This window comes from Schistocerca serialis, chromosome 8 (genome assembly GCF_023864345.2).
Source record: "Schistocerca serialis cubense isolate TAMUIC-IGC-003099 chromosome 8, iqSchSeri2.2, whole genome shotgun sequence".
Taxonomy (NCBI): domain Eukaryota; kingdom Metazoa; phylum Arthropoda; class Insecta; order Orthoptera; family Acrididae; genus Schistocerca; species Schistocerca serialis.
Window position 1 is genome coordinate 107255737 of NC_064645.1, and position 27610 is coordinate 107283346.

At 39.6% G+C, this 27610-nt stretch overlaps 1 protein-coding gene across 1 annotated transcript in view; it reads right to left on the minus strand.

Moving 5' to 3' along the window:
• Positions 1-27610, minus strand: part of LOC126416583 (coiled-coil domain-containing protein 170) — a 320658-nt gene that overhangs the window by 160566 nt on the left and 132482 nt on the right. Inside the window, exon 5 of the mRNA XM_050084335.1 lies at positions 1974-2141. Within this exon, the coding sequence (XP_049940292.1) occupies positions 1974-2141 (168 nt within the window). The remainder of the gene's footprint in view (positions 1-1973; positions 2142-27610) is intronic.

A 27610-nucleotide genomic window follows, 5' to 3' on the forward strand; every position in this document is an offset into this window, starting at 1 on the left:
ATAGGTGTAAACCAAAGCATGGGGCTATAGATGCTGAATGAGAAGTATTTTGCTGCCAAGAGAGAGAAATGCACGATGCCTTCACTGAATCGCAGAATATTGTCAAATGATATTTCACAGCCAAAGCAACTCTGATCATATGTCCCTAGTGAATGAGACAGGAACTGAAATTGAGGGTAGCAAAGCAAAAGTCAAAACATTTAACTCCATTTTCAAATGTCCCTTTACAATCGAAAACCCAGGAGGGTTGCCCAAATTTAATCTGTGTACCACTGAAAATATCAATGAAATAAGTATGTCAGTGGTGCTGAAAAACAGCTGAAATCGTTGAAATTGAACAAAGCTCCAGGATCTGATGAAATCCCTGTCAGATTCTATACTGAATTTGTGCCTGAGTTCGCCCCTCTTATAAATATAATCTATCACAGATTCCTTGACCCAAAACCATGCCCAGTTCTTGGAAAAAAGCACAGGTCACACCCATCTACAAGAAGAGTAGTAGAAGTGATCCACAAAACTACCATCCAATATCCTTGATATCAATCTGTTATAGAATCTTAGGACATATTCAGAGCTCAAACGTAATGAGGGTCTCTTGAACAGAATGACCTCCTAAATGCCAACGAGAATGCATTCTGAAAACATCAATCATGTGAAACCCAACTTGTACTTTTCTCACATGACATACTAAAAGCTCTGGATCAAGGCAATCAGGTAGATGCAATATTTCTTGTTTTCTGAAAAGCATTTGACTCAGTATCACATCTACACTTATTTTCAAGAGTATGAACACATGGGGCATCAAGTGAATTTGTGACTGTGTTGAGGACTTTTTGGTAGGGAGGACACAGCATGTTTCCTTGGATGGAGAGTCATCATCAGATGTAGAAGTAACTTCGGGTGTGTCCCAGAGATGCGTGTTGGGACCCTAGCTGTTCATGTTGTATATTAATGACATTCCAGACAATATTAATAGTAACATCAGACTTTTTGCAGATGATGCAGTTGTCTCTAATGAAGTACTGTCTGAAAGGAGCTGCCTAAAAATTCAACCAGATCTTCACAAGATTTCAGAATGATGCACGTATGATAACTTGATTTGAATGTTCAGAAATGTAAACCATTCACTTTACAAAACAAAAAAGCATAGTATCCTGTGACTATAGTATCAATGAGTCACTGCTGGAGTCAGCCAACTCACACAAATGCAAGTGTATAACACTCTGTAGGGATATGAAATGAAATGATCACATAGGCTCATTCATGGGAAAAGCAAATGGTAGACTTGGATTTATTGGTAGAATGCCAGGGAATTGCAATCAGTCTACAAAGGAGATTTCTTACAATTCATTCGTGTGATACATACTAGAATATTGCTCAAGTATGTGGGACCCATACATCTACATACATACTCCACAAATCAATGTGAAGTGCATAGAAGAAGGTACTTAGGATAGTACTATGTTACGATTTCTTCTCATTCTTATCTCATATGGAGCACAGAAAGAATGACTGCTTAAACACCTCTGTGTATGCTGTAATTAGTCTAAATCTTGTCGTCATGGTCTGTGAAGCTGGACTTGGCAGCTGGTAACTGATGTCTATTGGGATATTTAAAAGCAAAAGTATGCAAAAATAGCCCTGAAATGTTAGACCAATTGAAGGAAAACATATACTTTAGTGTTAAAACACTCAGTATTATAGTTCTGCTTGAAGTTGAGTCTGTATGTGATTCCATGAGCACAAAAATGCATAGCGATCAACAAATGTTACAATTTTTAAATTGTAATTTTTGAAAGCATTTCCAGATTTTAAGCATAATGAGGTTTTTATGTATGGTGGAATGTGCACATTATTGATAAAGGGCTGTTTTTACTTCGGATGTACTGTTTTTGTAATAGTTAGCTAGGCTACATGTATAATGACTATGAACAATATTTACTCTTTAGGAGTGTATATTTATTTTGTCACACCTGCCTGAGCCTGTCTATTTCAAGCAGCTGGCTTGCAGCTTGTCTTTGGAGTGAGTCTCTGTCAACCATAGTTCTTTCCAAAGCATCTCGACAGCTTCTCAGTTCAGTACTTGCTGAAGCTAGGTTCTCAGTGGCATCAGTTGACTTTGCCCGCAGGCGTGTGGTCTCCTGCACACAGATCAGAGCATATAAAATTCTATGGCTACACAGAAAGAAATGCGACAATGAGCTATGGAAAATCTCCTGAGATTAGTGATAGATGTTAACTTATTAAACAGCATAGATACAATTATTAAATTTCCTATATTGCCTTATATGATACTCTGATACAAGATGATATAATTGGATGGATAAAAAGTCTACTTACCAAGCAGCAGCAGGACAACACACATATAAAAAAGGTTTTACTTACACACGCTTTCAGATCCAGTGGCTCCATCTTCTGGCACAAGAGTTGAAGGGAAATGAATAGGAGTGAAAGGAAAAGAACTGGAGGGGCTTAGGGAAAGGGGTAGAGTTTGACAAAGTCACCCAGAACCCCAGGTCATGAAGACTTTCGGGTCGGGCTGAGAAGGAAGGCTTGATTGTTGGGGACTGCACCAGTCCTTTTCTTTTATATGTGTGTTGTCTTGCCTCCACTTGGTGAGTAGATATTTTATCAATCCAGTTACATTTCATTGTCAAAAATTGATTATTTTCATTGTTATGTGTAATACATGATAAGTTTGGTTATGTATCAGAAGTAATCCCTGGATGTATACGTATTAGTCTTCCGTACTATTCAATGACCTTAATGTAAAATACATATGACATTAACCAAGAAATGATTCTTCAAGACTGATGAAAACTGTTTATGTCACTATGACACACATATGGATGTCTAGCTCTCAGGGATTGATATTCTTGTATCCTGAGCAGGAGAACTTGTGTAGAACTGAAAGCTATGGAAAGGAATAATGGAAATTTATTTCTCTGAATCAAGTAATGCAGAAGTAGGTGTAATAATACATAAGAAACATCAATACAGAGACTCCTATGAATGGCATAATGAACACTTTATAGTAGTCAAGATGGACAAGAAATCAACACCCACCACAGTAGTTCACCTTCATTGCCTGCTGACTCAACATATGATGAAGAGATTGAAAGAATGTATGACAAGATAAAATAAATTATTCAAATAGTTAAGAGATCCAAAAATTTAATTGAGTTGGGGGAATGGAATTTCATAGTAGGAAAACAACAAGAGGGAAAAATTATAGGAGACCATGGGCCGGGGGAGATGAATGAATGGGGAAACTATATGACAGAATTTTCACAATTTAATCATTGCTAGTACTTGGTTTATAAATCAGGAAAGAACGTTTATACATGGAGTGGACCTGAAGAGACCAGGAAATTTCAAGTAGGTTATGTAATGGTTAGGCAGAGATCAGTTCCTTCAGTATCTTTGTGACCCTCTTCCATGGATCAAACAAACCTATGACCATTTGTGCTGTCCTTCTCTGTATATGTTCACTATCCCCTCTTAGTCCTATTTGGTATGAATCCCACACACCTGAGCAGTATTCTAGAACCAGTTGCATGAGTGACTTGTAAGCAATCTCCTTTGTAGGCTGACTGCACTTCCCCAGTGCTTTACCAATAAACCGAAGACTACATCCTACTTTACCCACAATTGAGCCAATATGATTATTCCACTTCATATCCCTACAAACTGTTACATCCAAGTATTTGAATGAGCTGGCCAATTCCAACAGTGATGCATTGAAGTTATAGTCATAGAATACTTTGTCTTTTTATTTTTTATTTTGTGAAGTGCAGTTTTACATTTCTGAACATTTAAAGCAAGTTGCCAATCTTGGCATCACTCTTGAAATCTTATCAAGATCTGATTGAATATTTATGCAGCTTATTTCAGATAGTACTTCATTTTAGATAACTGCATCATTTGCAAAAAGCCTGCTGTTACTTTTAATGTTATCTGCAAGGTCATTAATATGCAAAATGAGCAGCAAGGGTCCCAACACACTTCCCTGGGGCACACCCAAAGTTACTTCTACATCTGACGATGACTCTCCATCCAAGACAACATGCTGCATCCTCCCTACCAAAAAGTTCTTAATCCAGTCACAAATTTCACATGATACCCCAAATGATTGTACTTTTGACAATAAGTGTATGTGTGGTACTGAGTGAAATGCTTTTCAGAAATCAAGAAATAATGAGATGTCTGACTGTCTCGATCCAAAGCTTTCAGTACGTCATATGGGAAAAGTGAGAGTTGGGATCCACATGATCGATGTTTCCGAAATCCAAGCTGGTTGGCATTGAAGAGGTCATTCTGTTCGAGATATCTATTACGTCAGAGCTCAGAAAATGTTCTAAGCTTCTACAACAAATCAATGTCAGGGGCACTGGATGGCAGTTTTGTGGATCATTTCTACTACCCTTCTTGTAGATGAGTGTGACTTGTGCTTTTTTCCAAGAACTGAAACTGTAGAAAGGTGGGAAATTAAGGACATGGGACTTGGATGAGTAGAAATAACTAAATGCTGTTGTCATTTTGATTGGGGCTGTTAGGCAATGATTAAGTGAAGTAAGGTTAAAGAGCACAAAGGAAGATGAACAGGTTGTCTTGAGAGATGAAATAGTGAACACATTAGAAGGTAAAATATGTGGAAGACAAGACCAAGAAGAAATTCTTGGATGATGCTCAAGACACTGAATCTCAAAGACATAAGGATAAAATATAAACATGCAGTGAATGAAGCAGGCAAAAGAGAATATAGGTGTCCAAAAAATGAGATTGACAGGAACTGCAAAATGACAAAGTAGCAATGACTAGATAAGAAATGCAAGAATGTAGATGCATGCATAATTAGGGGTAGACATGCTGCCTGTATGGAAAGTAAATAAACTTCTGGAGAAAAGAGAAGCAGCTGTATGAATACCAAGAGCTTACATGCTGAACCATTAAGAAACAAAAAAGGGGGAGTCGAAAGGTGGAAGGAATCTATTAGAGTTATACAAGGGAAATGAACTTGAAGAGAATGCTGTGATTTTAAACTTTCTGTTGCTCTAACTTTTAGGTACCTGTATTCTGGCTTGCCCCCCCATGAACCATAGACCTTGCTGTTGGTGGGGAGGCTTGCGTGCCTCAGCGATACAGATGGCTGTACCGTAGGTGCAACCACAACGGAGGGGTATCTGTTGAGAGGCCAGACAAATGTGTGGTTCCTGAAGAGGGGCAGCAGCCTTTTCAGTAGTTGCAGGGGCAACAGTCTGGATGATTGACTGATCTGGCCTTGTAACACTAACCAAAACGGCCTTGCTGTGCTGGTACTGCAAATGGCTGAAAGCAAGGGGAAACTACAGCCGTAATTTTTCCCGAGGGCATGCACCTTTACTGTATGGTTAAATCATGATGGCGTCCTCTTGGGTAAAATATTCCGGAGGTAAAATAGTCCCCCATTCGGATCTCCGGAAGGCGACTACTCAAGAGGATGTCGTTATCAGGAGAGAGAAAACTGGCGTTCTACGGATCGGAGCGTGGAATGTCAGATCCCTTAATCGGGCAGGTAGGTCAGAAAATTTAAAAAGGGAAATGGATAGGTTACAGTTAGATATAGTGGGAATTAGTTAACTTCAGTGGCAGCAGGAACAAGACTTTTGGTCAGGTGAATATATGGTTATAAATACGAAATCAAATATGGGTAATGCAGCAGTAGGTTTAATAATGAATAAAAAATAGGAGTGAGGGTAAGCTACTACAAACAGCATAGTGAATGCATTATTGTGGCCAAGATAGACACAAAGCCCATGCTTACTACAGTAGTAAAAGTTTGTATGCCAACTGGCTCTGCAGATGATGAAGAAAAAGATGAAATGTATGATGAGATAAAAAAAAAATTATTCAGGTAGTGAAGGGAGACAAAAATTTATTGGTCATTGATGACTGGAATTCGAGAGTAGGAAAAGGGAGAGAAGGAAACATAGTAGGTGAATATGGATTGGGGCTAAGAAATGAAAGAGGAAGCCATCTGGTAGAATTTTGCACAGAGCACAACTTCATCATAGCTAACACTTGGTTCAAGAATCATGAAAGAAGGTTGTATACATGGAAGAACCCTGGAGATACTAGAAGGTATCAGATAGATTATATAACGGTAAGACAGAGATTTAGGAACCAGGTTTTAAACTGTAAGACATTTCCAGGGACAGATGTGGACCCTGACCACAATTTATTGGTTATGAACTGTAGATTAAAACTGAAGAAACTGCAAAAAGGTGGGAATTTTAGGGGATGGGACCTGGACAAACTGACTAAACCAGAGGTTGTACAGAGTTCCAGGGAGAGCATAAGGGAACAATTGACAGGAATGGGGGAAAGAAATACAGTAGAAGAAGAATGGGTAGCTCTGAGGGATGAAGTAGTGAAGGCAGCAGAGGATCAAGTAGGTAAAAAGACGAGGGCTAGTAGAACTCCTTGGGTAACAGAAGAAATATTGAACTTAATTGACAAAAGGAGAAAATATAAAAATGCAGTAAATGAAGCAGGAAAAAAGGAATAGAAATGTCTCAAAAATGAGATCGACAGGAAGTGCTAAATGGCTAAGCAGGGATGGCTAGAGGACAAATGTAAGGATGTAGAGGCTTATCTCACTAGGGGTAAGATAGATACTGCCTACAGGAAAATTAAAGAGACCTTTGGAGAAAAGAGAACCACTTGTATGAATATCAAGAGCTCAGAAGGAAACCCAGTTCTAAGCAAAGAAGGGAAAGCAGAAAGGTGGAAGGAGTATATAAAGGGTCTATACAAGGGCGATGTATTTGAGGACAATATTATGGAAATGGAAGAGGATGTAGATGAAGATGAAATGGGAGATACGATACTGAGTGAAGAGTTTGACAGAGCACTGAAAGACCTGAGTCAAAACAAGGCCCCGGGAGTAGACAACATTCCATTAGAACTACTGATGGCCTTGGGAGAGCCAGTCCTGACAAAACTCTACCATCTGGTGAACAAGATGTATGAGACAGGCGAAATACCCTCAGACTTCAAGAAGAATATTATAATTCCAATCCCAAAGAAAGCAGATGTTGACAGACGTGAAAATTACCGAACTATCAGTTTAATAAGCCACAGCTGCAAAATACTAACGTGAATTCTTTACAGACGAATGGAAAAACTGGTAGAAGCCGACCTCGAGGAAGATCAGTTTGGATTCCATAGAAATGTTGGAACACTGACCTTACGATTTATCTCAGAAGAAAGATTAAGGAAAGGCAGACCTACATTTCTAGCATTGTAGACTTGGAGAAAGCTTTTGACAATGTTGATTGGAATACTCTCCTTCAAATTCTAAAGGTGGCAGGGGTAAAATACAGGGAGCTAAAGGCTATTTACAATTTTTACAGAAACCAGATGGCAGTTATAAGAGTTGAGGGGCATGAAAGGGAAGCAGAGGTTGGGAAGGGAGTGAGACAGCGTTGTAACCTCTCCCTGATGTTATTCAATCTGTATATTGAGCAAGCAGTAAAGGAAACAAAAGAAAAATTCGGAGTGTGTATTAAAATCCATGGAGAAGAAATAAAAACCATGAGGTTAGCCGATGACATTGTAATTCTGTCAGAAACAGCAAAGGACTTGGAAGAGCAGTTAAACGGAAGGGACAGTGTCTTGAAAGGAGGATATAAGATGAACATCAACAAAAGCAAAACGAGGATAATGAAATGTAGTCGAATTAAGTCAGGTGATGCTGAGGGAATTAGATTAGGAAATGAGATACTTAAAGTAGTAAAGGAGTTTTGCTATTTGGGGAGCAAAATAACTGATGATGGTCGAAGTAGAGAAGATACAAAATGTAGAGACTGGCATTGGCAAGGAAAGCGTTTCTGAAGAAGAGAAATTTGTTAACATCGAGTATAGATTTAAGTGTCAGGAAATCGTTTCTGAAAGTATTTGTGAGGAGTGTAGCCATGTATGGAAGTGAAACATGGATGATAAATAGTTTGGACAAGAAGAGAATAGAAGCTTTCGAAATGTGGTGCTACAGAAGGATGCTGAAGATTAGATGGGTAGATCACATAACTAATGAGGAGGTATTGAATAGAATTGGGGAGAAGAGGAGCTTGTGGCACAACTTGACTACAAGAAGGGACCGGTTGGTAGGACATGTTCTGAGGCATCAAGGGATCACAAATTTAGCATTGGAGGGCAGCGTGGAGGGTAAAAATCGTAGAGGGAGCCCAAGATATGAATACGCTAAGCAGATTCAGAAGGATGTACGTTGAAGTAAGTACTGGGACATGAAGAAGCTTGTACAGGATGGGGTATCATGGAGAGTTGGATCATTCCAGTCTCAGGATTGAAGACCACAACAACAACAACATTCTGGCTAGCCTGCTTCAGTTAATGCGTTTTTAGTTTTTCTCCTTAATTGTCAATTTAATTCAGCAGTATGTTTGTTAATCCAAGGATTTCTATGGAGCCTTGTCTCTTTGTGTAATTGTTCCTCTGCTGCCTTCCCCATCTACCTGTTTGTCTCCTACTGTGTTCCTTTCCACTGTTTCAATCAATAATAGACTTATGTTGCCTCTGAAACTCTCAACCATTTCTGTTCGTGATTTCTTACATCTCTGCAGTTTCTTCAGCTTTTAATCTGCAGTTCATAATGAATAAATTATGGTCAGAGTCCACATTTGCTCCGGGAAATATTATTTTCATACAACACAAATATTAATTTACTTCAGTACTCAGTCAGATGCACAGACTGGTTATAATTAAACTTTGCGGCAGTGTAGGTGGAAAACTATTTACCATATGGGTGCCTAACTTTATAGGAGTGATATTCAGACTGTGTGTTGTAGGCTTTGTGTTGTTAGTGGTGTTAGTGTCATGACTTTTCGTTAGGCACCCATACTGGTATGGTGACATAGGGCTGAACAAACTCACCAATGTGCAATAGAGTTGCCGACAGTCGACACGAGTCTGGAGAAACTGAGCACAGCTTTAGTTCTAAAGCTGTTTTATTGGGCTGGTGCATAAGTAAAGAGAATTTTTGTTTTGCATGTTGGCTTTCTGGTTGCTATAGGTTTTTTTTATCAATTGTCATTTTTTATTTGTAGTTCATTATTGCTATTTGAGTTTTATTTTCATTTTGTCATTTGAAGATAGTAAGTGGAGAAGTGGATGCTAGAAAATGGACTGCCAAGTGGAGAAATCTGAACATTTTTGACATATTCTTCTGTTTGAGTTCAACAGAGTGGTAACAACAGCAGAGGCAGCCAGAAACATTTGGTTTGTGTATGGGAATAATGATATTGGACAGATATGGCAATAAAATAGTTTTCTCATTTTTAAGGAGGTCTGTGTTGACATCAGTGCCTCTCCACACTCAGGGAGATCTTGGGGTTTGATGAGGACTGTTTAAATACATTAATCTACAATGATCCATATCACTGTACTTGTGAACTGGCAAATGTGATGAACTATGTTCATTCCACCATCATGTGACATTTGCATGCAAAGGGAAAAGTTCAAAAATCAAGTGTATGGGTACCACATGCTCTAAGCCAAAATCATAAAAATCAGCAGATGGCCATATTTGCATCTCTGCTTGCTCGTCATCATTTGGCTCATGAACAGCACTCACCATTTGTATCCTGTATCATTACTGGTGATCAGAAATGGTGTCTTTACGCTAACACACAGAAAAGAAAGGAATGGTTTAACCCAAACAAAGACCTGCATATATCCATGAAAGATAATGTTATGCATCCGGTGGAACAGCGATGGTGTGGTGTATTACAAATTGCTTCTCCAAGATGTAACTATCACTGCTGACATTTATAGTCAACAACTGAGATGTCTTGTAGATGCAATTCAAGAACAACAACCAGGAAGACTGTGCAAAGTGATGCTACTCCATGATAATGCCTGCCCGCATTCTACTAGACTGACAAAAAACACTATGAGGAGTTGGTGGAAAGTCATTCTGGACCCATCTTATTCACCTGACCTTGCATCTTTAGCTTTTCACCTTTTTTGCTCTCTGTCAAACAACTTTTAAGGAACTTCCTCTCCGGATGAAAATGTGCTCCAAACATTGTTTGATAAATTCTTTTCCTCAAAACCACATGATTTCTATAGTCGTGATATCAAAAAGTTACCGCAGCATTGGCAGACTGTTGTATATAGTGAAGGAGAAAATATTAGTGATGACTAAAGTTTGTTATGTGTATCAGCTGTGTTTACTGAACTTATGAAAAAATGCTATGAGCTTAGCACCAACCCAACACCAAAAAGAACAGCAATAGCACTACTGCTCTTCATGAGTATCAGTGCATGAAAGGAATGCAGAGAGGTCTTCTTTTCACACCAGGGTTGAAGAACACAATTTGAAAGTTCAAATTAACTGGAAATTTGTGAATTGATCCTCGGACAGTCCAACAGCCAACTGAGCCACGAATTGCTGGAGACGTTTCTGTTGCCATGGTTGAGAATGTTGGACACAATGTGCAATCTTCTAGCAGTGCACTAGCTGTCATGACGGCTGAACATTCCACGGTCCACCATTGAATAAATGCAGCAAACAGTTTTTAAATGGTATCCATACAAACTTCCAAACTATTATATGCTTCTCTCAATGGTTTATTTATTATTCCTCTTCCACACCTCCTTACAAATGTTTCTACTTAGTTTCATTGTTCTACGATTGTGGGGAACTAATGTTTAACTATAGCAACCCTGCAGCCCCACTGTAAATGTTGTTCTCAAACACGGAATGAGCTGGTTGACATTTGTATGTAAATGGAATCTGTCCTGACCAATGGCACATGATTGGCAGCTCCTGTGAATTGATGAATTGAAAGTGCTCCCGAGAGTTGTCTACCTGTGATATTGGTACCAGAGGTACCATAAGTGCTATTCTCATTCCTGTCTCCTCTGCAGGAAATACAGGATCTGTCATTACTCACCCATTTGACTGTGAGTGACATGTCAGCGATACATCTAGGCGACCTATACAAGATGGGCGGGAGCAGGGAGGACTCATGGTGTTGTACTGATCTTCCTAACCAACAAGTTTGAAGTGCTGTCTTTCACTGACACTGAACTAATGGGACTCATTTCACCTGTTTTGGGGAAACCTTTTTTGTCCAGTGTTAAGAGGAAGTAAACACAAAAGGGTAGAGGTCTACTAATCAATGGCTTTCAAACGTATGGAAAATGATGGTACCCCTTAGGGAAATGGCAGCAACGGTAAGGAAAAGACACCAAGTGCACTCAGTGAGTATGCTTGAGGGATTCATTCGACATGCTGAAGAGACTATTCCAGCAGCCACTGAGGGGGCATGGTGCAACCAGTTGAAGACTGAGGTGCACACTGGAACAAATGATGCCTGTCAAATGGGCTCCGAGGTCATTGTTGTGTGAGTCTAGAGACTGGCAGGGAAGGTTGAGAAGACCAGCCTTGTGCATAGATTTTCGATAAATCTCATGATTGTCCCCAGAAATGATCATCGTCCTCTGGTACTTAGTCGAGTGGAAGGACTGAACCATAGACTTTGCGGGTTCTGTGACGAGCTAGGCTGCAAACTCCCTGGACTTGTGCTGTAGGGTTGCAATTGTAGAAGCCCCAAAATGGGTCAGGTGTGTACTACATATCAGAGGTTGATATTCAGATAGCTGACTGTGTGGGTGTACACACAGGTTTTTCAGATTAAGTGACCCTCCATCCAATCCAGAAAACGATAGCTGAAGGAAACCCAGAAGTATCAATGCAAGATCCTCCTTCCAATCCAGAAAATGACAGCTGTAGGAAACCCAGAAGAATCAGTGCAAGATTGCAAGGAATGCCTCCCACATGTGAAAGTATTAATATCTTGTCGAGCAGGGTTCGAAGTGTCTGTGAAAAGAAGTGAAGCTCACATAATACTAGGTGCAGAAAGCTATTTGAAACCTTGCATTGCATTGATAGCAATGAGATTTTTGGGGAAAATTTAAGTGTATGTTGAAAGATAAGCAAAGCAAATGAGAAATGGGGGTGGTGAACTTGATGCAGTAGACAAGAAACTCAAATCCACCAAGACAGAAACTGACACTGTATGTGAGACTGTTTGGGCAAGACTCAATATCACAGATGGACATAAAATGATAACTGGCTCCTTCTACCATCCTCCAGACTCATCTTCTTATGTAATGGAACACTTTAGAGAAAACCGCAGTTCACTTGTATGTATGTTCCCAAATCACTGTAATCACCAGTGAAGACTTTCATCATTCAATAGTTCATTGGGAAAATTACAGTTTTGTTAGTGGTGGGTACAATAAGACATTATGTGAAACATTACTAAATGCCTTCTGTGAAAAACTACCTAGAACAGATAGTTATGAACTCCAGTCATGATGGAAGTATACTGGATCTAATGACAACAAACAGGCCTGACCTCTTTGAAGATGTCCACATCGAAACTGGTATCAGTGACCATGATGTGGTTGTAGCATCAATGATTACCAAAGTACAAAGGACAACCAAAACAAGCAGAAAGATTTATATGTTCAGTGCAGTACATAAAAAAATCAGTAGGGTCATATCTTAATGACGAATTTGAAACTCCCAGTACAGGGCAGGAGCATGTACAGAAACTGTAGCCCAAGTTTAAAAGAATAGTTGACCTTGCTCTGGATAGAAATGTACCCAGCAGAACAGTTCATAACGTGAGGGACCCTCCTTGGTACACAGTCACTGTAAAGAAACTTCTAAAGCAACACAAACTATTGCATAACAGGTGTAAAACAAAGTGTAGGACTATGGACAGAGAGATGCTGAATGAAACATGTTTGGCTGATCGGAGGACAACTGCTTGATGCCTTCAATGACTACTGTAGCACAATATTGTCAAATATTTCATGAAACCCAAACAAATTCTGCTCATATATAAAATCTGATAGTGGTACCAATGTTAGTGTCCAGTCCCTAGCACATGAGACAGAAACTGAAATTGAGGTTAGCAAAGCAAATGCTGAAATGCTCAACTCCATTTTTGTATGTTCCTTTATAAAGGAAAACGCAGGATAATTGCCCCAATTTAATCCTTGCACCACTGGAAAGATCAATGAAATGAAGTACTACTGTCAGTAGCATTGAGAAACAGCTGAAATTGTTAAAACTGAACAAAGCTCCAGAGCCCAGTAGAATCCCTGACAGGTTATGTACTGGATTTGCAGCTGAATTAGCTCCCCTTATAAGTGTTATCTATCATAGATCCCTCAAACAAAAAGGCCATCGCAGTTTTTGGAAAAAGACACAGGACACCCCTGTCTACAAGAAGGGCAGTAGAAGTGATTCACAAAACTACCATCCAATATTGTAACTGATTTGTTGTAGAATCTTAGAACATATTCTGGGCTCAAACATAATGTATCTTGAACAGAATGACCTACTCAAAGCCAGCAGTACAGATTTTGGAAACATCGATCATGTGAAACCAAACTTGCACTTTTCTCACATGACATACCGAAAGCTTTGGATAAAGACAGTCAGGTACATGCAGTATTTCTTGATATATGAAAAGCATTTGACTCAGTAAAACACACACACACACACACACACACACACACACACTCATTGTCAAAAGTATGATCATATGGGGTATCAAGTAAAATCTGCAACTGGATTGAGGACTTTTTGGTATGCAGGGTGCAGCTTGTTATCTTGGATGGAGAATGTGGTGTCACCGCCAGACATCACACTTGCTAGGTGGTAGCTTTTAAATCGGCCACGGTCCGCTAGTATACGTCGGACCCGCGTGTCGCCACTGTCAGTAATTGCAGACCGAGCGCCACCACACGGCAGGTCTAGAGAGACGTCCTAGTACTCGCCCCAGTTGTACGGACGACTTTGCTAGCGACTATACGGATGAAGACTCTCTCATTTGCCGAGAATATAGATAGCATAGCCTTCAGCTAAGTCAATGACTACGACCTAGCAAGGCACCATTAACAGTTTATAGTCTTGAACGTACCGTCCAGAACGATGTATTCAAATGATGGATTAAAGTTAAGTATTCCAGCAGCTACGTACTTTTCTTTATAGCATTCATTACGTATCCTGTTTCAGACCTCACGCCAGCCTGCGTGAGTTTAACGCGTGCATTTCGGCCTTCTCTAGCAACATATCAGAGAATAATTGTCAGATGTAGAAGTAACTTCAGAAGTGCCCCAGGGAAGTGTGATGGGACCCTTGTTGTTCATGCTGTATATTAATGACATTGCAGGCAACATTAATTATATCCACAGACCTTTTTGCAGATAATGCAGTTATCTATAGTGAAGTACTATCTGAGAGAATCTGCATAAACATTCAATCAAATCTTGATAAGATTTCAAAGTGGTGCAAAGATTGTTAATTTGCTTTAAATGTTCAGAAATGTAAAATCATGCACTTCCCAATAAGCAAAAAATGTAGCATCCTATGACTATAACATCAATGAGTTACAGTAGGAATCAGGCAACTCATACAAGTACTTGGGTGCAACACTTTGTAGGGATATGAAGTGGAATTATCATATTGTCTCACTTGTGGGTAAAGCAGGTGGTAGTTCTTGGTTTATTGGTAGAATACTGGGGAAGTGCAATCAGTCTAAGGAGATTGCTTACAAATTACTCATGCTACTGGTTCTAGAATATTGTTTAAGTGCATGGAATCTGTGCCAAATAGGACTACAGGAGATATTAAACATAGACAGAGAGGGGCAGCACAAATGGTCACAGATTGGTTTGAGCCAAGGTAAAATGTCACAGAGATACTGAAGGAACTGAACTGGAAGAGTCTTGAAGATATACGACGGGATGTCAATTATTACCGGCAATTTAGTTATATTTTTGTTTATTTTGGTAGTACTGTCGTTTTACGTTGATGATGCATGCTTTATTTATTTGTTGTTATATCTTTGTAATTTTCAAGCTGCTAGGTTAGTTTCGTTATTGCTGCCGTGCTGTTAATCATAACTGCTCCACTGTCTACTTGCACCAAAGAACAGCAATATTCATTGATCCTTTTTTTGTGTGGTCAGAAACTGTATCTAGGGCCGACAATTCGCGCATGCGCAGATGGTGGTACCTTAGTGCTTTCTGCTTGTTGTTCGCTTATTGTTTGGTGGCTACTGGCTAGTAACTAGTTTCAGATTTTCGTGTTGGGGATTTTCCGCGTTTTTTTCGGTAAGTAGGTTTTCATAAAAGAAAGAAAAAAAAAAAAAAAAAAAAAAAAAAAAAAGAAAAAAAAAAAAATTGTCACTAGACTTCCTTTTATACTAGCTGTTTGTGACAGCATTTTTTCTTTTGATTACTTTGTATTATAGAAATTAAATGGAGCAAAGAGGCGTTAATCATCTAAATTCAGGCATACAGCGAGGAAAGGTGTATGCATGTACCCGCTGTATCATAATGCGATACCTTGGCAATCATTTCTTTCTGAGTAATATGCTTATAACTTTACACGGTGACTTTCGATTTGTATCGTAATGCCTTCGCTTACGAAAGTTTATGTTTGATTTGATTGCATCTCTTGCTTTCTTTCAGCATGCCAGAAAAGAGAAACGGGCAGTGATGGCGGGGAAGTCCGTGCAGTTTCGCCCAGTGCAACAGACGAGGACTGCAAAATTGAGTAGCATTTCATTTTCCAAACTTGGAAAAATAACACAAGTGCACTTTTAAGGTTTGGTCCTTTAAAGTGTTGCAAATTGCAGTGCATACACAACAACTTTTGAAATGGTGGGCTGTGCTATTCTGTGGCTAAAAGCCAGACTCGTAAAAGATTCCCCAGGAAACGTAATGTTACAACCAGCCTGCAACTTAACAGGGTACCGTATGTTCTGGTATTTTATCAGTGATCTATGCGGGTATGATCACAAAACATATGATTTAATTCTTATATTAGAGAGCCGGCCGGGGTGGCCGAGCGGTTCTAGGCGCTACAGTCTGGAACCGCGCGACCGCTACGGTCGCAGGTTCGAATCCTGCCTCGGGCATGGATGTGTGTGATGTCCTTAGGTTAGTTAGGTTTAAGTAGTTCTAAGTTCTAGGGGACTGATGACCTTACAAGTTAAGTCCCATAGTGCTCAGAGCCATTTTTTACATTAGAGAAGGTGAGATAAGTCTCCAACGTGACTGTGTCACACTTGCTAATTCCATCTTCTATCATAGACAGCAGCTTCCCGAAACGGGCGATGTCCATCCTCACGAAGTTCCGAAATTCTTGCGGATCTTCGGGCCCCACTTTTTCACAAGCAATACAATTCTCTGCCTTCGTTCCTTGCTTTCAGCCAGGGTCGAACTCAACAGCGTCTGGCATTTCGTTTTCGTCCTTGTTCTTCCCTAATCCGAAGGTTTATTATAGCTCCAAAAACAAGTGGGTCCTCCATGTGCTAATGTAAATTTAGATATGCGTGTACCTGTGTAACCAACTGTCGTAATACAACACTAACTGCCGAGTCTGTAATTCAGAACAATAGTAACCTACATAATAGAATAACAATTACTTCATAAATAATGATAAAAAAGAGTTTCTTATTAAATAGGAGCCTTGAGCTCACATAATTTGAAGTAATGACGTTTCAATATGTCACACGGTCCCCCTTGTTTCGCGCTGTAGAACGAATGACTTGTACAAGAGAGCAGACGGTTCTATTTGCGTTTCAAGCGTTATCACTCTCTACTGCGCATGAGCGCCAAGTGTACCCCGCGTGAATGGTATAATAGGTCTACGTGAACCAGCATGTAGTTACAGATATGCACCCTTGGGGCGTTGGTGCATAGGTGTACGGTTTACGCGCATCGTGTAATAGGGGCTTAATAACGTATTCACAAGCAGACTAGTGTGCAGTCAACTGTGCAAATAAGAAACATTGTGCATGTGATAAAAATCATTTGCGAGCTGAATGTGCAACTACAAATACGCGGAGTGATACATCCGAAAGAATGCTTAACAACTCAGTTACTGTCATGAAAGAAAAAGAGTCTGAAAGACCTGAACACTTGCGTTACTTAAATATCAAGTATCTGTCTAGCGCTGATGTTGAATGTTTTGGCTATAATGCTGGCAGTCCTTCCAAACATGCAAAGAAACCCGAACGAAAAAAAGTAGTTGTTATGGTAGACAGCCATGGTGGATTTGCTCATCTTCTGAACGGTTAGTCCACTGTACAAACAATCGCTTATACTAAAGCGTGGTGCTTCTACGTCGAAAGTTTGCAAACATGTGCGATAAACAGACGTTGCTGACTTATCCTCTGAAGACTTTGTTGTGCTTTTGGTGGGTCAAATGACTTGTACGAAAACGAAATTCACAAAGCAAAACAAGGACAGTCAACACACATATATTTTAGTGTTGAGCATGCCACATCGGCATGACTTACAATCTTGGTCATGCGTAAATAAAGAAATAATCAACACCAACCAACAAATTTCATTCCTTCGCAAAATTTCAGAAATGTACAACTCGTAAATGTTAACAATATTGGGTGAAGATTCCACACATAAGAAAACTGCTTGTCGCAAAAATAAAAGAAATTATCAACACGAGGCATCAAACACTCAAATGCAAAATCATCCTGGATTGCCCCCCCCCCCCCCCCCAATATTCAAAGGAAACAACTGTGACAAGGCCGCAGTCACCAGCATCAACAACAACAAAAGAAGAAACAAGGTACTCCCAATATTCAGTCACAGCAACAGCAACGAATGCAGTAATAGCTCCACCAATTGCAGACCCAGCTCTTAACGCCAGCAGCAAAATCATCAACAATAGCGTCAACAGCAGAATCAACAACTGGAGCAGCTGAATAAGTAAGAGGGGAGCCAGACATAGAGGAAAATTCTGCAGCAGATGATAATAGAAGAATAAGTGCAGCAGGGAAACGGAAAACAGTACTTCCAGTACACCTGAACGATTTTTTATTGACAAAATAAAAGTAAACGATCAATTAAATAAAGTCTAAAAGATCTTGTAATTTCATGCTGATTCACCCAACTGTCCAATCGTTGCTAAGCAAATTAAGTCAACATGAGATTTTATTTATTGATGAGTTAAAAAACGCTTCTGTAATGTGTATAACTGGCACTGGCCGCCTATGCAATGCCAGTCACAAAACCAGCAGACTTCAACCTGTCACCATCATTCTTTAGAACCACATATAGCCATGGAGGGTCCTGTACATTTATTAAAACTGGTTTTGACTACTGTAACATAAAACCCATTCAACTGTTAGCTGAAGAGAAAGTTTTTAAAGTATCTGTAATTGAACTATCCATATTAAAATTAATAGTTATTTGTGTATATAGGAGCCTGGTGGGAACTTAACTGGTTTCTGTCATGAACTAGAAGCAGGTTTAAATACTATAATAAACTTCAACAAAACACTGATCATATATGGAGATTTTAATATTGATTTTCAGGGAATCTTAAAAGGCCAGCAAAGCTTAATGGCCCTACTGGAAACATATCACATAAAGCCACCATAGATTCCCCTACAAGAGTTACACCAACAACAAGCTCAACAATTGATCAGATATAATAAACACAAACGTAAATCACAAATTCTGTGCTGCGGACCTTAATACTGGATTCAGTGATCAGTATGCACAGTTCACTGTTTTTCGCACCCTAAGCGAAACAAATGAGAAAGGGGAATTTGTAAAAGAAACAAGAAGATTGAGTAACAAACAAACGTTTTTATACAGAGATTAAGTGAAAGAAACCTGGTATGAAATGTATACTTGTGAAAATACCAACGAAAAGTTTAAAAAATTCATGGAAATCGTCATGTCCTACTTTGGAGCTGCATTTCCATTAAAAAAACAAATATGCCAACGTAACCTCAAAAAGAACAAATGGATTACAACAGGTATTAGAATCTCTTGCACAGAGAAGAGAAGATTACACAATATAGCAAAGACTCATAACATGCCTTATGAATTTCAATTATACCTGAAGCATTACAAAAGGATCCTGAAAAATGTCGTAAGGAAAGCTAAAACAATGGCAAATGACAAATATATTGAAAATTCAAAAAAACAAATCTAAAGCAATATGGGAAGTTATAAAAAATCAAACACCAAAAGAAACCAAACACTATAAAAATATAAACTTATGTTATGAAGGATGAATGATTTCTTGGACAACAAAAGTTACAGAAACTTTCAACAAGTATTTTGCAGTCATAAGTGAACAGTTAGTTAGTGGACTGGAAGAACACAACAAAATATCACCTCCATAATCCAACAGCATAAGAAATGTGTCTACATCATTGTTCCTTTAAATATGGCACAATCTTCTGGGGCAATGCAGTAACAAATATTAAACTTCTCAGGATGCAAAAGAGAATATTAAGAATTATTGAAGGGTTTAAAAATAGGAAATCATGCAGACCCATATTCAAAAAAAGTCAATTCTTCCTCTTCCTGACATTTTTATCTATGAAACGTCAGTTTTCATAAAACAGTATATTCATAGATACCCAGGTATCTCATTAAAAATGAAGATACACATGCATACAATACAAGACAAAAGTCTGATCTTCATATAAAGAAGAGAACATCATTGTGCCAAAAAGAACTCTACATATTGGGATAAAAATTTACAATAATCTACCTAACCATATTAAATCAGTAAGTAAAATCAGTAGTTGAAGGCTGAACGAAAGGCATATTTAACTGATCATTGCTTTTACAGTCTGAGAGAGTACTTAGAAACCATCCAACAAAAATAAATATGCATTATGAATATTGGACTTAGCATGTTGTCTCTAACGTTTATTGTATGTATGATTCTTTGCTAAATTACTGAAATATCTTGTGCCTTAGGAATGCAATGCAAACTGTATTTTAAGCTGTAAAGTCTTAACCATGTCCGATATCCTTGTATACATTTTATACATGTGGGATAGAGGGACTAGCTAAAGAAATAAAATAAATATTCAGATGAAACAGTCAGGAAAATTAATGAAGAATTAAATGCCAAACAAACAAAATACATCATAATGAAGTGACTGTAACGTTTATCTCAGGCATTAATTATAGCAGCAAGACCCATCTTGGAGATAGTACCATGAGACGCCACTGGATCCCAGAACGAGTGCAAACTCGATAATTGGGCAAAAATCATGATTGCAATCTTTTATTTATTTATTAGTTGCCACTATTACACCTGACCTACACCCTAGAAGATATTTCAGTCCAGATTTCATAGTTCTTTTTATTTTTAAAAACAAAGTGTTATCATAGTACCAACAACAGCCATTGGCTCGCAGGCCGATCAAAAGAGTGAACAAAACACGAGATTTCATGAACTGTGACGTAAACTGTTCGGACAGTCTCAGTCTTCCTCAAGCACCGTCCTTGTGAACAGTGATTACGTAAAAAAAAAGGTGGTGCAGAAGAATATTCGATATGAGTCGTCGGTTTTGACCATAGAATTTATTCTGCGTAAGCATTTTGTTTAAATAACATATTTGTTGCTTTCAGTTATATTTAAGAAATAATTGTAGCATCTTTGCAGTCTATATTCAAGTTAAGCTAAATAATTATTTTTTTTATCAAATTCATTTTTATTCTTTTGACCGATCACACACCAGTCATCACATAAAAAAAAATCTCTCTGTGAATGCTGAGGTGGCAGACAATAGAAATGAAACAAAAGTACTCTGTCGTCAGGTCTCGAGTGGCCAACCGGGACCATCCGACCGCCATGTCATCCTCGGTGGAGGATGCGGATAGGAAGGGTGTGAGGTCAGCACACCGCTCTCCCGGTCGTAAGATGGTATTCTCGACCAAAGCCGCTACTATTTAGTCGAGTAGCTCCTCAATTGGCATCACGCGGCTGAGTGCACCCCGAAAAATGGCAACAGCGCATGGCGGCCTGGATGGTCACCCATCCAAGTGCCGACCACGCCCGACAGCATGTGATCTCACTGGAACCGGTGTATCCACTGCGGCAAGGCTATCGCCAATACAAATGAAATTAATATGCAAATTTGAGAAATCAGCATTTGCCTTAAGAATTATTTACTGACTTTCTTGAGCAGTGGATAATTCTGCAAAACCTTTAGAAGCATATATACAATGCAAAAACAAAACAGAAAAAGTTTGTGCACCCTTTTAGAGGATTCCAGTTCACTCAAGATTTATTGTTGGAATAGTGCACATGGAGTACTTGAAATGATTACGTGTACAGACGAGTATCACCACTAGTTCTGTGGTAACAGTTATCGATCCATGCTGAAACACCCATAATAGTATGTGGTGTAGCCTCCATGGGAGCAACGCAGGCGCCTGCTGTGGCATCCAGTTGTAGGGAAGCAGCCTACTCACGCCTTATAAAATTCACATCAGTCTTTCCATTGTGTGCTAGCCAGTCCGCTGTAACTACCTCTGACGTCATAAGTCATAAATGTTGCGCAATACTTTAAAAATGAAGTAAATAACCTGAAATGTTTCTAGCATGTCAGGAGTCATACTAAATCAATATGTGTTGAATATCAGCTCAATAACTCTAACCATTTTCGAAATTTGGATGTTTTTCTGTAAAAATCATTGGCGCAACAGAAAAGAGCAAGAAACTTAAAAATTTATATTTAGATTCCTTTTGCATAATAATTTAGGAGAAACAGTATTCTGGATCACACAAATTAAAATTTTAGTTGAAATTCATGATTTTCTGGTTTTTGTCTTAGAAATTAAGGAAGCAAGATGGATTAAGCAGGCGAATAAATAAAGCTAGGATGTTTAAATTTAAATATAAGGGAGATCCGCTATAATCATAAAGATGTGAGAAGTTTCTACTGAATAACTATAAAACTAAAGCGATAGCGTATCTCCAAAGAGCAAGTTCAGAGTTCGTCTACTGCGTGTAGTAAATTAAATTAATTCTCTCGCCAAAAATATTTGACTTAACCATGTTAGACTTTTATTATGATTACTTACTTGTGTGCTGATTGCACATTTAAATTGAGAGCTTCGTCGGCCATCAGCAAAGGAAGCAATGATTTATTCGATAACTTAAAGTGGTGCATTACTAGCCCAGCGGCTAGTCTGAAGAGCAGATTTCATCAGGCGTTCCCTTAGCCGTCCGCACCGCGGCTTTATATGTAAGAACGCTGTGCAAGAAGGAAGGCCCCAGTTCTCTCCAGACACTGATTAGCGCACCACCTGTGCCGGGAGTCGCGTCGCGTCGGTATCGTTGATATAAACAGCCTCAGATGCAGTAATAAGTTACTCGGGATACACGTAACCATGAAATCGTTTTCGAGTGAAGTGTTAATTTTGGGATGACGTTACTGATCTATCTTTAGTTTGCGCATGTCGTATTTCCATGTGCCGCTGCAGGACAGACTTTCTGCCATTATTAGTGTGGCGTTTAATGAACATTATCATCAAATTATGGCGAGCATTCACTTAAACATTTAATTTGAACAGGTATAGTTGCATCAGCGCATTAGACTCTGAACTGCTCTGGTAGTTGGATTGTGTGGATTCTTTTTGGTGTGTGACTTTCAGAATATAGTGAACATTTTAGAGAGAATGGTTTTTGATTATGAATCCCAGACAATCTCCTAATTCCTTCGAGCTATAAGCTGTAGCTATAAATGTATTTCTCAGATGAAGTGGGCACTAGGAATTCTAATTACAGGCTTCACGTTTTGCTAATTACTTTCTGGTTGCCAATATTGTAGTTAGAGAGCCAGTGTTGAGAACGGCAAACAACAGCATTAAATAAATAATAGGGACATTAACTATCAATCCACCCGCCGCCCCACACAGTCGATGGTACAGATGGCGAATACTGTACTGAGATATGTTATTCTACTCCTGCTCGATCTGTTCACGTAGTTCTGTGAGAATTGTCGGTTGACGAGTCGCACAAGTCACTTCTTGTCCCATCGCACCTCACACATACTCAATTGGAGACACGTCCAGAGATTGTGCTGACTACGGACGTTGGTGCATGTCTTTCAGAACACGTTGAGTTTTGCGGGTAGCGTGTGGGCGTACATTATCCTGCTGAAACAACACATCACCTTCCTGTTGCAAGAATGGCGAAAGGACAGGTCTAACACCATTACGCAGGTACTGAGCGCCGTTCAGTGTCCCCTCCAGAAACACCAAAGGTGAACGAGAGTTGAAGCTTATTGCACCCTAGGCCATAATGCCCGGGAAGGGGCCAGTGCCTCTTGGACGAGTATTCTCTACAAGACATCGCTCACCAGGTCTACATTGCACGCGCAAACTACCACCACTCGCGTGCAGGACGAGTCTACTTTCATCACTGCAGACCATGGACCGCCATTCCAAGTGAGGCTCTGACAGCACCAGTCAAGCCATGCACATCGATGCTGTGGCGTGAATGGAAGACAGCCTACAGGTGGGCGTGCCCGTAGTCTCACTGCTAATAACCCGTTCGCAGCACCTCTTACCTGTGCTGTGATAGCTGTGCGATCTGCCACTGCTGCCGCTACAATACGTCGACCCTGGTGGGCGTCTGTGCTGCGTCTGAGGGCATGTTCACGTGAGAAGTTCACGTGACCTCTGATACCAGCATCGTTACACAACTGGCGCAGCACGTTCAACTTGTGTGGCAATTCTCAGAAAGGACCATCCCGCCTCTCGGAAGGCCACGATTCAGGTTCTCTCAGATGGCTGCAGGAAGCAAAAGTGCATCTCTGTGGCATGGTTGCCTGCTTGACACGTTTGCACCACACTGAGCGTTCTGGCTGTGAGCATTTCCTATTAAAAGGTTGGCACAAATGGCGCTCTGGTAGCTTTGTCACTACACTATCTGTTTCTCGGATGACGCTGAAACGATTATCAATAAAATCAACCTTAATTACTTAGGTACTCCAAAGATGATGAAAAATTTCTTTCAGTTTTGTTAGTCAGCTGAGGTGAAGACAATAATTTAATGTTTTTGCCAGATTCATATCCAAAGAAGAGGGACACGCCTTCTTTTTGTCACTCCATATTTAAGATTATCCATGATATAATACGCATCCAAAATTGTTGTTCAGTTGCCTGTAAGGCATTTTAGTGTTTTATTAAAAATATTTAAAAAACGGCTACAAAAGTGAAAAGAAATTTATCAAGTCATTGTCAGTGTTAAGCATCGATAACTTTTGCAAAATCATTGGACAGTCTTCTCCTAAGCTTACAAAATAACTGGAGGTCGTTTTCCAGTTTAAAAATAATATACCTATGTAGGATAAAAGAGAGAGCTACGTTGTTCCCACATAGCATTTCACTACACGAAAATATCAATTCTGTGAATCTACAATTTTTTCATTGGTTTTCTTTTTACAGACGAGTGGGAAAAATGAACATGTTGCTGTTCTTGCTGTGGTCTTCAGTCCAAAGATTGATTTGATGCAGCTCTCCAAGCTACTCTATCCTATGCAAGCCTCTTCAGCTCTGAGTATCTACTGCAACCTACATCCTTCTGAATCTGCTTCGTGTATTAATCTATTGGTCTCCCTCTACGAATTTTACCCTCCAAGCTTCATTCCAGTACTAAATTGGTGATCCCTTGATGCCTCATGACGTGTCCTACCAACCGATCCCTTCTTATAGTCAAGTTGTGCCACAGATTACATTTCTCCCCAGTTCTATTCAGCACCTCCTCATTAAAAAATGGTTCAAATGGCTCTGAGCACTATGGGGCGTAACATCTCATGTCATCAGTCCCCTATAACTTAGAACTACTTAAACCTAACTAACCTAAGGACATCACACACATCCATGCCCGAGGCAGGATTCGAACCTCCTACCATAGCGGTCGCGCGGTTCCAGACTGAAGCGCCTAGAACCGCTCGCCCACAACGACCGGCACCTCCTGATTAGTTATGTGATCTACCCATCTAATCTTCAGCATTCTTATGTAGCATCACATTTTGAAAGCTCCTCTTCTTCTCTAAACTGTTTATCGTCCATGTTTCACAATAAATGGCTGCACTGCAAACAAATACTTTCAGAAAAAGTTTCCTTACACATTTATACTCGATGTTAGCAAATTTCTCTTCTTCAGAAACGCTTTCCTTGCCATCGCCAGTCTACATTTTATATCCTCTCTACTTCGACCATCTGTAGTTATTTTGCTGTCCAAATAGCAAAACTCATCTACTACTTTAAGTGTCTCATTTCCTAATCTGATTCCCTCAGCATCACCTGATTTAATTCGACTATATTCCATTATTCTCGTTTTGCTTTTGTTGATGCTCAACTTATAGCTCCTTTCAAGACAGTGTCAATTCCGTTCAACTGTTCTTCCAAGTCCTTTGCTGTCTCCGACAGAATTACAATGTCATCGGCAAACCTCAAACTTTTTATTTTTTCTTCCTGGATTTTAATTCCACTCCAGATTTCTCTTTGGTTTCTTATACTGTTTGTGCAATGTACAGATTGAATAACACCGGGGATAGACTACAACCCTCTCTCACTCTCTTCTCAACCATTGCTTCCCTTTCATGCCCTTCGACTCCTACAACTGCCTTCTGGTTTGTGTAAAAATTATAAATAGCCATTCGTTCCCTGTTATTTTACCCCTGCCACCTTCAGAATTCGAAAGAGAGTATTCCAGTCAATATTGTCAAAAGCTTTCTCTAAGTCTAGAAATGCTAGAAACGTAGGTTTGCCTTTCCTTAATCTTTCTTCTAAGTTAAGTCGTAAGGTCAGTATTGCCTCACGTGTTCCAATATTTCTACGGAATCCAAACTGATCTTCCCCGAGGTCGGCTTCTACCAGCATTTCCATTCGCCTGTAAAGAATTCGTGTTAGTATTTTGCAACCGTGACTTATTAAACTGATAATTCCTGCTTTCTTTGGAATTGGAATTATTATATTCTTTTTGAAGTTTGAGGGTATTTTGCCTATCTCATGAGCATAAACTTTCAAAATTACTTTCTATAAAAAAACTGTAGTATGTCTCATACGATTAAACTGTAGTATGTCTCATACGATTATGCACTGTGTGTCCATGACATTTTCCCTTAATCAAATCTGGTAGTAAATCTCTCATATCTGTACATAAAAAATAGTTAGCTGCAAAATTAGCATGTGTGTTGTTTTGGATGGCTGAGGTGACCGTACGCTATGTTAACTGTGTGCGCACATTATCTTCTGTAATCCTTGGACAGTCATAGTGCATACTGTAAAATGTCCTCAGCACTCCTGGAATAGTGCGCCATAGTTATAAATACACCTGCAGAACGTTACGTAAGAGATACAAAATTCTAAAATTTCCATTTTTGTATACCTGTTTCGTGCTGTCAGAACTTAATTTGAATGGAAGAACACAAAAGTTATTGTGCCTCAAATGTTTGATAGTTACCCACTGAAAAAAAATTGTGTCTTGACAACCTTTTTATCTCTGTTCTAGTGCAAAAAATTCTGCATATTCTCTGTGAGCAATGCATTTGAGTCCGTAGATAAGCGTAGATGAAGGAACACACCTACTATATTGGACGGCCACGTTTTTCAAATTCTACTACAATTGCTTTGCCTTGTAGAAGCGACTGTAGTCTCAGTAGGCATTGACAGGTATTCAATCTATTTTCCGTCAGATGTTTGATAAGGTACTGTTGTGATCAAGTTATGCAGCAGGGAGGGAATGAAGACATCCTTTTTGAAATTGGGGAAAGATGCTGGGAAAGTATTCTACAGCCATGTTTAATTTGTGCCGGGTGTTGGAAGTACCCTATTTCTGGAACTCTAAAAGGACTTTAAGAGGAAGCGACGTAGAAATAATTGCGGACTGTATCCCGACACTCTCCTGAATTTTTTGGGCAATATTTTGAAAATGTCCGGAATTTTCTTCAAAATAATACGAGAACCCAAAATATAAGAGCCACTGAAAACCATAACATAATAATCTAAAGCATTACAGAACCTCCACCATCCTTCACAGTCAGAAGTGTACAGTCCCTACGTTAAGTTCCCGCATGTGTTCTTCACACTCTCGTAAATACAGCTTGTTGTAGAGTAGTCTAAAAATTGTCATAAAGGTCAGGGTGAGAATGTTTGCTGTACAGTTCATTGCCCAAGAGCACAGAAGTCTTGCTCCTTGCAGCACTCAAACCTCTTCTTTGAATTCATTGCAACGTCTGACACTGGACATACACTCCTGGAAATTGAAATAAGAACACCGTGAATTCATTGTCCCAGGAAGGGGAAACTTTATTGACACATTCCTGGGGTCAGATACATCACATGATCACACTGACAGAACCACAGGCACATAGACACAGGCAACAGAGCATGCACAATGTCGGCACTAGTACAGTGTATATCCACCTTTCGCAGCAATGCAGGCTGCTATTCTCCCATGGAGACGATCGTAGAGATGCTGGATGTAGTCCTGTGGAACGGCTTGCCATGCCATTTCCACCTGGCGCCTCAGTTGGACCAGCGTTCGTGCTGGACGTGCAGACCGCGTGAGACGACGCTTCATCCAGTCCCAAACATGCTCAATGGGGGACAGATCCGGAGATCTTGCTGGCCAGGGTAGTTGACTTACACCTTCTAGAGCACGTTGGGTGGCACGGGATACATGCGGACGTGCATTGTCCTGTTGGAACAGCAAGTTCCCTTG